This window comes from Bemisia tabaci, chromosome 3 (assembly GCF_918797505.1).
Source record: "Bemisia tabaci chromosome 3, PGI_BMITA_v3".
NCBI classification, from domain to species: Eukaryota; Metazoa; Arthropoda; class Insecta; order Hemiptera; family Aleyrodidae; genus Bemisia; species Bemisia tabaci.
This window is the reverse complement of record NC_092795.1, coordinates 14,307,927-14,322,264: the sequence shown is the minus strand read 5'-3', so window position 1 is coordinate 14,322,264 and position 14,338 is coordinate 14,307,927. Positions and strand designations below refer to the sequence as shown.

Here is a 14,338-nt window from a genome sequence, read left to right as displayed (position 1 = left end):
AAAATTTTGAAAATTTCAGGGAATTTGCTTCGCACTATGCAGAAAGTTTACTGAAAGCACAAAAATCTGCACAACCGTTTTCGCGTAAAAAATTACATTGCCCACTTAAATTTGGCAATAGCTAATGTTGTTTGGTTCCCTCCTGCTTAACGCGGCCCAAGCATTACCTAGTCACATTCAGCAAAGGGCAGCCCATCTTCAAGTGACTATAAGAGCTTCTTCATAAACTGAGAGTTAATTTTAAACAAAAACCGAAAAGTTCGGGTTTTTGTAAAATTTAATCACTTTAGGGTCATTTGAACTTAAAATCTCGGACTTGTTCATGCGGGAATTTTATGTCAAATTAGTCAATAAGTAATCTGCTCAGTGACCAAGACCCTGGATCCTATCGGACGAGACTCGAGAAAACGCACAACACAAAATTCATCAGTCGTCTAACATCATCATCAGTCATCATGTTACTGCCGATAAACAATCACTGAAAAAAAACTCCGGCCATGGGAGCCGCAATGGGCCTGTTGCATGCAAGAGATACAGCCGTGCTAATATACTTTTTAGAGGTTAAATGACACGAAAATTACGATGGTCACATTAAAAAAGTCTGAAATACACTCCTTACTGCGCAATTTGTGTTGTTAGGAACGCGCTTTTTCAAATTTCCCGCATCTGGGGGCAGTTTTCTAACGGAAACAATTAACGGCAACTCGCGGCTATTTCCGGTCAACTAAAACTGACAACATAACCTAAAAATCGGAGCTCGTGACATCGTGAAATGAAATGTAGAAGGATTGCGTTGGATATTTAAAAGTTGATCGATTTGGTTACCGCATAAAGCGTATATGGACCACTATAGGAGATCACGTTGGGTTTGTAAACAAACTGAAAGAAAAAACAAGCAGTGAACTCCAACACAATGTGTTGATAAGGCGCGTCATTAACTCGCACATATCAACCCCTTTAGTTTTCATTTATAGAGATTTCAAAAAAGGCAAGCAGCACAACAAGAGAATTCACGACCCAACACTGCAAGGTCAACGACGCACCTTGACGAGACCGTGTATTGTGAATCTAGAAAGCTATTCGAACAAATTTAAGTTTTTTGATCCGCCTCAAGCAAAATCTTATCAGATTCTTGAAGAAAAGTGCTACGGAAAAATTTAAGCGAAGAAAGGAAAAATTCTGTCGAATTCCTAGAAGATAAAGTCGATTTAAAGGTATTTTGGGGCTAAAATACCCAAATCACCGGTATTATAAATCCTGTTATATTATTGAAAAGAAATTGACTCGATATAAATGCAATTGTATTAAATATGTCTTGATTTTGTTATTTTAAACGTCTTTTCATGCAAAGAAGCTCAACCATGTCCATGCTTTATTCATTCATGAATTGAAAGTAAGCAATCCACATCCCGAAAATCTACCGATTTGCCGTAAAAAATCGCAGAAACTTGATATACCAGGTCGATGTACCCACTCTTTGAATTTACCAATCAATTTAGTGAGTGCACGTAGGTATGTGAAAGTCAAAATGCTATTGTCATTTTGGGTGCATTCATTTTTCATGAAACAATTGTAAGTAATTTCAATCCCGAAAAACCATAAATTTCCCGTATAAAATCGAAAAAATCAAAATATGTCGACTCCCTGACGTGAAAATTGAATTCTACGTGTGAAAATACTTATGTATCGATATGCTGAACAGAATGTCCGCCTCTCCTCGTAATGTACAAACCGTTCCTATACTCATCTTAAAATTGTTCTCAGAGCTTTGTGTTATTATCAGCTTCCATTTAAACCCCGGTTTGATGGCCGAATCGGCTGCCCAAAAAGCAAGCCATTTTTGAAGGGCTCTATGAGAAATTCGTGATATTATCAGCTCTCAGGAAATCACCCCATGGGTAAAATTGCTGGTATACATTTTCGAGTGCTTAAAATAATCGTATTCAAGAAACTAAGGCATTAAACTATGGAGTCAATTTCGTTTTAATAATATAACGGGATTTACTTGTCTTCAGGTCAAAACTCATACAAGGAAGCCCCTTGCAAGAGGCTAATTTTTTGTAATTTCATTCAATTTTTTCTCCTTTTTATAATTGAATTGCTTGTCACATTCTGAGGTCAATCATATTAAATTGTAATTTATACATTCCCCCCCCCCCCCTTCATTTTATTTTTTGTTTGGAGAAGTTTTCTTGATTTCTTCGGATTTTGAATACTGTAACTTCTCTTCTATTTGGCCGATTTTTATGAATGAGACCTCTTTTAATTCGTGTTTTAACGGAGAGTAAGGAAAAAATTGCTAAAAACTCGCGAAACAATTTTTTTTGAAAATTGGACGAATCCTAGCGTGACGGTGAAATGGTTAATGAAGCGTAAGTAATTGGGCGAGGGGCTGAGGATCCCGGCATCGCTTGGCAACCGTCATTAGCTATTGTTCGTCGAGACGCCGACGCAGTGAGCAGGAGCGTGGGAAAGAGAGGGGTAAGTGGATTCCTGTATGAGCCACGTTTAGCTAATGGTCTAATGAGTCTCGAGGCTCATCACAGATTGCACTTACACAGATTGCACTATCAGAGCACGGGTACCAACTTTTGGAAATTATAACCGAGGTTACAGATCTGTCAAAGCAACGTTTTGAACAAAACGGAGGAGTTAAATTCTCATTTCGAGAGTGCCGACCTGCTCAGCCATCCTCGAATCAATTCGCTTGATTCTGCTTATATATGCATATTTTAAATCAGCGCGTCGCATTCTTAGGCTTTTTTTGAAAAAAACAAGTAACGTAGACTCTTGGTATTCACTGCACATAAACTAATGAGCCCCAGAATGAGAAACAACTTTAAATCATAATTATTGATGGATAAATAAACTTTTTACACGCTTGGAAAATCTCAGAAGTTCGCGGTAGTCACTTTTCGGTAAGGAACTAAGGGACTCGGTTATTGTATCGAGCAGGGTTCGAAACGATCGCAAAGGCGGTATACTACGTATACGCGCCAATATCAACAACAACAATGACTCGGCATCTTCTGGAAATCACCGAGCCCGCCGTTTGCTCGTTTCCGGTGATTAGAAAACTGCCCCCAGACGCGGGAAATTTGAAAAAGCGCGTTCCTAACAACGCAAATTGCGCAGTAAGGAGTGTATTTCAGACTTTTTTAATGTGACCATCGTAATTTTCGTGTCATTTAACCCCTAAAAAGTCTATTCGCGCGGCTGTATCTCTTGCATGCAACAGGCCCATTACCGGCTATATAGACATACCGTCCGTTCCGGGCTCAAAGGCCGAAAATTCCGGCTGCTGGAGGTGTAGCTTCGATTGCTCCGGGTTCAGAGGCCGAAGCTACGGCTCCAGCAGCCGGAATTTTTGGCCTTTGAGCCCGGAACGAACGGTATCTCTATATAGCCCGTAATTGCGGCTCCCACGGCCGGAGTTTTTTTTTTCGGTGATTGTATTGTTCATTTGTCAAAAACTGTGTTAACTTCACACTTGCATTCCTCGGATTGTTTGCACGAAGCCTGCAAAATATTTCGTCTCTGCATGCAAGTCCTCAAAAACAGACAGTCCTGACAGTTAAGACAGTTTAATGGCCACAGCTCAAAGTTCAAAGCCGCATGAGGCAGATGGGCAAGTTCGGTGAACGAGACTGAGACGTTTCAATTACGTTTTACGTCGAGGCCCCCTCGGAACACCCCTCCCCCAATCTCCCCCCCGTTAGCTGTCCGCGAGGACCCTCTAAGATAAAAGAGACCATTTGCTCACGTCGGGGCCCTTAATCGGACGTATTTCTATCAAACGGAACTATGTGCATTAAGACATGAGCCCTGAGACCTTTAAGAATACATGCGTAACAGGGCTCACGTCATAATGTACATAGTTCTGTTTGATAGAAATACGTCCAATCGGTCCCATCGTTTGTTCGTGGTAAATTAACTCCTTTTACATCACTTCATATATCCCCTCCGAGACTCTGCTATCTTCGTCTCTTTCCCGAATGCACCTATGCTATGCAAGAACCGCGCGTCACGTATTGAGACTCTACGTGGATCCACGCATTTAAGCAAAGCTGACTATGAAATAGTGCTATCCTTTTCTAGTTTAATGTTATGGCATTTCGCTCACTCTTAATTTACCTATGCGTAAATCAATCCGATAGCAATTAACCACTCAATAAAACTTTGGGATTGACTATACATCGGGACGCCGGCTTCGCGCCGGTGAGGAAAAAGAATTTAATCGCTGGAACGTGTCCTGAGCCCTCAAAATGTTTCATTTTGGTTTCCACTCTGTTTTACTGACGCCTTGCGCACGTGCACGTGTATGCGCAGTCTTCTGATACGCGTTTTTGCAGTTTCTTCGTCGGCATATTCCTCCACTGAAGCCCAATTCACACGATTCAACTTTTTTTCCGCTTTTGTCGAATAAAAAGTTGGGGCGGATGATGTTGACACGGGGACGCAAGAATTTCATGAAAAGCTAAACGGAATATCGAATCAAAATTCTCTGATCGACAGCAGCTGAAGGTGCATCTTCGCGAACCGGAAGTTGCCTGAGATACCCAAAATTCGTTCGACGATATCACGCGGCGTAATCGTATCCAATGTTCTTTTGCTCAACTCTCCGTCCAACCGTTCCTCCGCTTTTGTCGGATGAAAAGTTGGATCGCGTAAATTAGGCTAAGAGTGTCCATCACCGCAGACAAAATCTCTTTAATCTGTGGAACACTCTAATTTCTGGACATAGAGTACATAGAGCCGCAATGTAAGTGGGAGAGCTGGCGCCACTATTAAGCATTTTCCAGGTAGCGCATTTCGCGACTCCTGTGTCACGCCGGGTCACTTTTTCGATACTTTATCGATTGCTTTCGATACACGGGGACCCGGCCATCCGACGTAAACGAAGAAGTTAGGATTTAAGGTGATTCGATGGACGCCATCTTTTGCGTCAGAACGGCATGCGATATATCGCATCAGTTGGTTCCATTTTTTCAGCTAATCGTCTTTTTCTCCAATTTTGAGATCGCAATTCTGTTGTCAGGAGACTAAAGCACTCACTTACCAATTTTAACAAAGAAATTCAACGTAATAAAGGAGTGGTTTTTTCAGAGAGAAAATATAGATGAGCAGTTTCGATATCAGTATCGAATGCGATGTTTTCTCTCTAAAAAAACCACGCCTTTATTACGTTGAATTTCTTTGTTAAAATTGGTAAGTGAGTGCTTTAGTCTCCTGACAACAGAATTGCGATCTCAAAATTGGAGTAAAATGACGAGTAGCTGAAAAAATGGAACCACTTGATGCGATATATCGCATGCCGTTCTGACACAAAATATGGCGTCCATCGAATCACCCTAATACGTATTCCACAACGCCACCTTGGATCGAGCATGTATCGAAAAAGTGACCGAAGCTCGGCGCACACCGGGCCCGGGACTCGTCGATCGACAAGAACATGGCGTCAGCTCTCCCATTTACATTACGACTCCATGTACTCTATGTCTCTGAAGAAGGTGAGGTTGATGTGGATACTCACGCAACTTAAGGGTGAGGTTGACTTCGTTGGGATATTGTATCCCTTTGAACATGGTCTCGGACTGCCACCACGTCTTGTTCTCCGAGTAGTCGGTCAAGTAGTAGGGGTCGTACTGCCGCGGCTGACAGATCTCGCACGTCTTGTTCTTCTGCTGCACGTGACTCCCGGTTTGCTCGCAGAACTCTGTCGGCCCGTACTCCCCGCACGTGTTCGACGCCTCCACCGGCAGCCCGAACGCCGCGTTTTCGAACGCCGGGATGCATTTCTGGAACAGATCAAGGAAATAATCAGTTATTTTAACCATCCCTCAAATTTTATACCGCTACCGGAAAAAAGTCTTTTGGATCTAGAGTCCAGACTCTTAAAAACATTGACGAGAAAAAATACTCTTGATTCAGTCGGACTTTTTGCTTGAATCAAAAGGAATCAAGAGTATTTTTTCTTGTAGATGTTTTTAAGAGTCCGGACTCTAGATCCAGTGTGTTTTTTCCCCAGTGTATGCATTTTTTTTCTGAGTTTTTGGCCAGAAACGGCACTAATGTTGTGCTTCGGGATCCGTATTGATTTTCGTCCGGCCAAGGTATCACAAGCGCCACGCTACGTTTGGAAATTTCCGCCGCCATTTTATTTTTTCACTGGGAAATCGCGTTCAACGAAGCTGTCCGAAAATTTCACCGAATTTTCTTTGTGCTGCTGATAAAATTCAGTGAAATTTTCAAAACGATTCAACCAACAATTTCTCCATAAAAATATAAAATGGCAGCAGAAATTTTGAAACGACGCATGGCGTTTGTGATAATTTGGCCGATGTTTTCACGTGAAAAATACAATTTAAAAACTCACTAGCAAACTATCCGACGCGCGTTTCGACCCGTTGGATCATCATCAGGGGCGCGACTTCAATTTTTAACTTTTGCCCAAGTCTGGTACTTTTAAAATATTTGATTTTTTCATGTGGTTCGATTCAACCGCGCCGTAATGCACTACCAGTTAACATCTACACAGTTAAAAAATTGGCAACATTGAACCTGACTGTCTCGTCAAACGAGCAGGAGCCACCATGAGAACGTAACTGAGCACCCATAGTCGATGCTCCTCCGACGTAAGGGCGTACCTCGATTTTTACATGAGCCCCAGAGAGCATGGATGTGTATGTAAAAGAGGGCTCACGTGAAAATTGAGATACGCCCTTACGTCAGAGGAGCGACGCAGTGAGTGCTGACATGGCGAAAACGGTACATCCAAGCATTCAGTGTGTAAGAACACATTGCGGCTCGAGTGAAGTAAACCTTACTGTGGCCAACCTATCCTATCGTATTTTCATGTTTTCAGGTCGTAAACATACAGAACGGTTATCGGCTTTGTTTTACGCGTTCATACACCTCCTCGATCCTCTCTTGCAAACTTGACTTCCTGCACCCATGTTTAGTGGGGCGAATTTGCAGGTGTCTGCAAGATGAATTTCGTGTGTGAGCGGACACAACTTGAACTGAACACGCGAATGCCCTCGGTTAATAAGTTGAAGATTATTGGAGAGAATATGACAGAATGACTGATCTACACCTTCTAGCACCGCAGATATGGACTAAGCTGGTCGGAACTTATTTTAAAGATACGCGCGCGGGTGTTTCCCGTCAAAAACTCAAATTTTGTACTTTTATTCGGTGAAAATCACGTTGACCTTTGACTGTATAACAAGAATTCTGTCATAAGAAAACACTACATCTACAGGACCTGAAAATTAAAGGTTGTATTTGTTAACATATTGGAGGCATTAAGCTTGCTTTGAAGTCTTTGAAAAAGAGTTGAGCGTTTGATCGATAAATTTAATAATGAATTTCCGTTTTGTGTCCGACCAGTCACACTCAAAGTTGTCAATATTCAGAAATTTTGGTCGAATTTTACTTAATTTTAAGCGTGATCACACTTTCTGGTCATTTGGCACCATTGCCTTGTAAGAGGAGGGCGGGGGTGGGAGTGGGGGGTTGGAAATCTAGTCACGGCGCGGGACGAATGGTTAACTAATCAGAGGCATGGGCTATTGAATTCCTTTCACAAAGCTCTATCTTATGGTCTTTGATCCGAAAAACCGTCTTAATCAATCCACGTCCACAGTGTGTGGTTAGCGTTGATTTTGGGATAATCGTCATTGCGTGCCTTCACGATTCTGAATCGAGGAAAAATTCTTTCTACCTTTGTCGCATCGGAGTATTATTTGGATAAAACATCCTTCACGTTTTCCCCGCCACTAATGTAACTGTGGTTGAACATTCATTTTTAGAAAATACCTGTCAACATACGCTTGAGTCTTCGTTTGCTTTTCCTAAAGTTGTTAAGACCTACAGCGCCAATGAATTTTTGATATTTGAGCCTTTCTGACGAAGTATAAAAAGTTTAATCGATATTCGAGGAGATTCAAGGCAAAGAACACCTGATTTTTGACACCACTTGAATGGGGAAAATTTAAAACATCTCAAGTGCTGTCGCGAGCCTGTCTGTTTGTTTTCCCTGCCGCAGCTTGTAGCTTGAACTTTTTCTTGAGAAATCAGGACTCAACTTGAAAAATACCTGGAATTACTAGATTCCCTCCGATAAAATGTTCATTTCTAAGGAGACTAATGACTATTCTCTCTTGAAAGTTCCGGATAACTCAGATCTGATTGCGAATATATCTCTCAGAAAAATTGGAGGGCTAACATTCACAGATTTCTCTCCAAATTCGTATTTTATCGGAGGAAATTTGGCAACGCTTGAATATTCATACGACATTCTTCCATAGTATGACAGTGTAAAACACAACTCTCACGGTTCGTATGCCTGAACTTTTTTTCTCAATGTTTTTGGGAGTTGTTGGTCCCAAAATGTTTTCAAAATGCTCCTGTATCGTGGTCTAGTGGCCACTTGATAATGGTTGGGGTCGGGTTGCCACTCAATTTTTTTATTTATTTTACGTGTTTTTGCAGCTAAAAATGAGCTGGTAACAGCTCAAACGTCCTACCTTTTAGTGTTTTTAAATTTTTAAGCCTTGTTTAGTCATTTTTTAAATACCTCCCTATTTTTTCGTATACTCGGGCTATGTTTCTTTGTATGCTTTATTCCTGTATCTTATGGTATTCATAACTCGATTTTGAGTTCTTGCAGACGACGCACAGTGGATCGAGTCAATCGGAGAGGTTGGACAAAATTTGGAAACTTGAAACGTCTTCAACTCTGTTTATACAAAACGTTGAGGTTCTAAAAGCGATTCCATTGGTTCCTCGTAAAATTTTCTTTTAGAAGCACCCTATAAAATTTGAAATGTGACGACAAATACCAAAATTTGCAGTTTTAGCCAAAAATTTCATGTCCGACCTCTAGAAATTGACTCAATCCACTGTGCTACGGTCAAATTTCCCGTGATTGGTCAATTTTGTCATCTTATCTTCCTATTGCCTTAATCACTCGCTGAATGTGGGAGCTGAATGTGGCTTGAATGTGGAAGTCATCGGCCCGATGCTTGAATTTTGCGCGTGTCGCGCAAAATTCAGCAACGATTCTAAGCGACCATCGGATAATGTCGGATTTGGGACATTTGTCTGAACTGTTCAAATAGATTTCATACATATCTGGATGAAAATAACTCGAATTTGCGAAATTTCAGCTGTTGAGCGATGACTGTTGACTTCCATATTCAGCTGCCAAATTCAGCGGGTGATTCTGGCAATATAAAGCCCTGGATAGACGATCAAATTCCGAACCAATTCCGATCAAAGTAGACATGCTGATGACTGATGGTCACCATCTACCATCAAACTTTGACGGGCCGCACTTATTTGTTCAAAGTAAGATCAGAATGGAGTGCCATCATTCATCATTTCCTGCCACAGGAAACATTTCTGCCAAGTTTTCATTTTAAAATGAGACTGATGACTCCCGACGCACTTTAATGCTACTTTGGTCGGAATTGGTTCGGGAATTTGATCGTCTATCCAGGGCTTAAGAGAAAAAAATAAAGCAATTTTGGTGTGTCTATTGCTGTACATTCTAATTGGCCCATAAAGTAACCAATCAGGAAACGTCATTGGAAAAGCCACGATGACGTTATGGGGAAATCCCGTCGATGACGTCATTATGGCGTTTCTTATGTTCAAAAATCCGGCGATCCGGGGAGCTTTGACGTCGATCCTCCGTCTGTGACGCCGCGAACGAGGCGAATGACGGAGGGAGAGCGACGAACCCGGTGAACTTGGGCGAGACGCCTCCGTTCATCTCAACTAAGGTAAGAGTTATAACGACTCCTAAAAATAGTATTCAACCCTTTCTGCCTCTCCGCACTCCTCAGCCGGATCGCGCGGCGGCCGCCTCCCGCGCGGCCACTCAAAGCTCTGCTACGCTCCGATGCTCTCCCGATTTTCACCGGAGTATCAAACTACAAAAAATAGCACTCCCGAAGACTCTCAGCGAATTTTCAAGACGGGGTTGCTGCCATCACTTCCAATCGAGGCGCTGATTTTTTTCCCTTCTATTTTCCAGTGGCGTGGCGTGCTTTGCGATATATCGAGTGATCAGCCATTTAAACCTATAGGAAAGTATCGATAAACAGGGTGTTCGCAGCGAACACCTCAATAATCGATTATTTACCACTGCTTCAAATGAGGAAATATCGATGGATCGCCAAGCACGCCACGTCACTGCTATTTTTGGAAGTTTATTAAATTCTTTAAATCTTTGAATGAGGGTAGACATTATCCTCACCTGAAATGAGGAGACTGTGCATATGCACAGTATTTGGTGCAATTATATCATAGAGCACATAGAGTTGTAATGCGAATGGGAGGGCTGGCGCCATGTTCTGGTCGACGAAACCCGAGCCCGGTGTGAGACGATCATTTCGATCACTTTTTCGATAAATATTCGATCCAATATGGCGACGTGGGATACGTAATGATTCCTAACCTCCTCGTTTACATCGGATGGCCGGGTTCCCATGTATCGCAAACAATCGATTATGTATCGGAAAAGTGACCCGGCGCCGGCGTGACTTATAGGAGTCTCGGAATTTGGGATCAGGAAATGGTTTAAAAGTGGCGCCAGCTCTCCCAATTACATTACGACTCTATGTACTCTATGGCAAATTTTCACGATGGGGTTGCTGAGATCTCTCCCAATTTTTCAACGAAAAAATTTAAGAATCGATTATCGATGGCTAAAGTGCAAAACCACGTAACTTCGTTTGCAACGCCGCAGACTTCCTGTCATACTTTATTTTTCCCTTGGAAAACCATATGCGACTGATGTCTCCGATATTTGAAGAGTACTGTAATGTCGTTGTCCCGCGAGAAAAAGAAAATTCTGCATTCAAATCGCCAATTTTAACGATGTATTTTTGCGTTGATTCATGTAGATCAGGGTTTCCATACAAAAATTACTTGACAATATACTACTGATTTGTGCCCCTAAATGTCGTTGGCTAAGGTGCGAGACCTCGTGTCTCCGTTTGCAATGCTGCAGACTTTCCGAAATCGAGTTACGCACGGATTCTTATTCCAAACAAATGCAAACTCAAGATGCGAAAACGAGACATGTTTGAGATTGCAAGAGGAAGAAAAATGGCGAATAATGATAGGAAAAAGGGTAATAAAGCAAAACGATTGGAAGCAGTATAACTCTCTTTAAAAAAAAATAAATAAAAAAAATAATCTTGAAATGTTAATCACGGGCAAGGAACGAGTTAAAGATTCCGGAACTCCTACCGATCTGGGAGCGATGCGATTCGCGATATTTCAGCGCAATTTAGCATCAAGGATAATAAAAATTAAACACAGTGTTTATCGTATTTTTGAATGCGGTGCGTGTCGCAAATAGGTATCGTATTTTAAGGATGCAAACTGCTCCATTTCAAGTGTCGCTTGAAACGAAAATAACGCATATCAACGCAAATAACGCATATTAACGCAAATAACAGTGCACACCGGGCGCACGAGGCGTGTGGCGGCGCGGCCGGCGCGACGCGACAATATTCTCGCCCATTGTTGTCAAATGTCGAGGTAAAATGAAATTAATACAAGAGGCAGTACCTATTGGCGGTGGCAGATTAGGTAGGTCAGAGAAAGGACGCATCAAAATGAAATTATTATTAAATGAGGGGCTTGGAGGACAAGGCACATAAGTGCAGTTTTTGCCATTTCGAGAAATACGCGTTCGAAGTTTCAAAATTACATGGATCCGTGTGGTGGAAAGATAGTGCAAACTGACCTTTTGACACTTAAAAATTGGAATCTGGGAGCAAATTTTTCACAGAATATGGATTAAGACTAGTTTCATTTGAAATCATTAATATCTCTATTTTTTTCCAAAAACTACACTTATGCGCCTTGTCCTCTAATACCCTCAAATGTGAAAATGCAAAACCGCGGTAAGCCACATCAGGTGTTGCTGAGATTTTGTAAGATTGTTTCTTTTATTTTTCGAAAATCTAGCGGCCTGAGCATAACAGTTTTTGACATGATAATTAAGATCACAATTTAAAGAAAGTATTACTATAGGTATTTTACAGTTGGAAACGCCATGCTGGTCAATTTTACTTAAAAAGACGAAAAAAAATGGAAGGAGGAAAAAACTCCAAAAATCACAATTCACACTGGGCAACTGATCAAGACTTGAATCATTATTGAAAGCGGACTGACTTTATACCAGAATCTGAGTATTTGCATCGGCCGTCGCCTTGTTCCCTCCTAATTAAGTTTTACATTTTTAAACAAAACCAGAAACTACCCAGACGTGCAATTTCGTAAGTACAACTAAATTTTTTAAAGTGTAAGATAAATTCACAAAAAGTTAGTAGATGTTATATTGTTTCATTTTTTTACCAAAAAAAAAAAAAACCAAACACGACAGGAAATTGGTCTCCGTAAAGTACAGTTAGGCTGATTCTGGTTGAATCCATTCAATTATTGGCATATCTTTTTGAAAACGAACATTTCCTTCTTCTAAAGAGTACTTTTTCATTATTTCCCTGTCTATTTTCTCCTCCTTTCCTGCTATTTTCTCTACTTACAACTCTACTGTACTAAGGAAGAACGCCGTATGAGCCTTCAGACGTTTCCAAGTTCCCTCCAATACAAAACAAATGTACTGGGAAAATTTTGAATATTATTTTCCAAAATTTTCTGACGATTTTGTACGCAATTTAATCTAAAATATAAGAAAATTTCAAGGAAAAATATGCATGAATGTTGTCAAAAATACATGTTTTATCAAGGGAAACTTGGCAACTCTCAAATGTTCTTACGGCGTTCTTCCTTAACACGGCAGAACTACGGGGAGGAGCCACTAACTTTTCAATCCCATGCTTTTTTGGAACCGGTATACAGCCATCACTGCATCAGGATCAGGTCATTAACACTGCGCCATTTTTCATATGAAAACGGTTCGAAATCAGTTGGCAACGTTGGAACAATGTATAGGTTGTAAACCGCTATGTCGCAAAAAATGAATTTTGAGTTTAGAATTGCAGCGTCCGTTTTCGCACCGTTACATTGCGGGGCTAGGAAAACTAACTTTTTACGTGAATCAGCTAAATCTGAGCTGAAACTTACGTACAGAATTCTTTAAAATAACGCGAACACTAGACAGATCAGCATCAAAAATTGAAAACCATGATTTTAACGCGGAAGTTAATATCTAGCTTCCAGAAAATTTTGAATTTCACTCATGAGCCGAGAGGGCACTCCTTCATCTCCAAAAATGTTGAGAACAGTTTCCGCCGCCTCAGGTCAATAAATTAATAATAGACACTTCATTGCACCAGTTTATTCGCAGGTGTCAGTGATGTCACTGATAAGACCATATGGAAGGATTACATCGACGGTGAACTCCAAACCACGTATCTCGGCTTACAACGGTGCAGACTTCCTGTCATACTTTTTGATTTCAATGGAGAAGTATTCAACGTCAATTTTTAAAAAAACTTCCGAAATTCTTTGTCTCTGAGTGAGGTTGATTCTGAAAAAAACTTAATTATGTTTAGTTGGTCTACTTTTAGAAAATAAAACAGGAGCATTGATTTTTAAACACAGCAAACGAGATACGTGGTTTGGAAGATTCACCGTCGATACATCATACGTATTTACAGCAGAATATGGAAAAAAAGGAACACAATCCCAACTACACTCTTGACTGATTTTGTCGCCAGATATAAGAGTTGTTGCACTAGACAGAGCTATGGTTGATCCAACCACACTTTCTGATCGACCTCACCTCTGTCTGGTGCAACTAGACTTATATCTGGCGCCAAAATCAGCCAGGAGTATAGCTACTTTTTTCCGTATACAGCCACATCATTGATCTGAACATCCCGGGAAACTGTACCTGAAGTATAATTTTATCCTCTAACAAATTTTGTCCAGTAACATTTGGCGATAAACCCAAGAGTTTAGGCGTTAAATGGAAATTTAGCAGAAAAGCAGGCAAATTTTGCGAATTTCCTCATTTTTTGGGGCATTTTGGGGTGCAATTTATGCGGTTTTTTGGCGACTTTTACACACTTGGATTCTACTCAGTTTTCTGCGTTTTTTGATGTATAAACATCTTGTATTGCAATTTTGTTCGGGTGAACCCCTATTATTTCGAATCTCGCCCCGACCATTGGGCGATTTTTCTCTTTTTTTCGGATCTCGGCCACAACCATGTAGGGCTCAGGTTTTCATCTTTTTTTTTTTTTTTTTTTTTTTTTTTTTTTTTTTATTTTTAATTGTATTTCCGACTGAAAATGACTCAGCTGCGAGTCGAAACGACTAGGTTTTTATTAATTGTGTATTTTAGCCT

General features: G+C 40.8%; 1 protein-coding gene across 2 annotated transcripts in view; it reads right to left on the bottom strand.

The window, feature by feature from the left end:
* Positions 1–14,338, bottom strand: part of LanB2 (laminin subunit gamma-1) — a 131,164-nt gene that overhangs the window by 106,713 nt on the left and 10,113 nt on the right. For both annotated transcript variants that reach the window (XM_019045810.2, XM_019045811.2), the window contains exon 2: positions 5,534–5,798. In XM_019045810.2, coding sequence (XP_018901355.2) covers positions 5,534–5,798 — 265 coding nt within the window. The remainder of the gene's footprint in view (positions 1–5,533; positions 5,799–14,338) is intronic.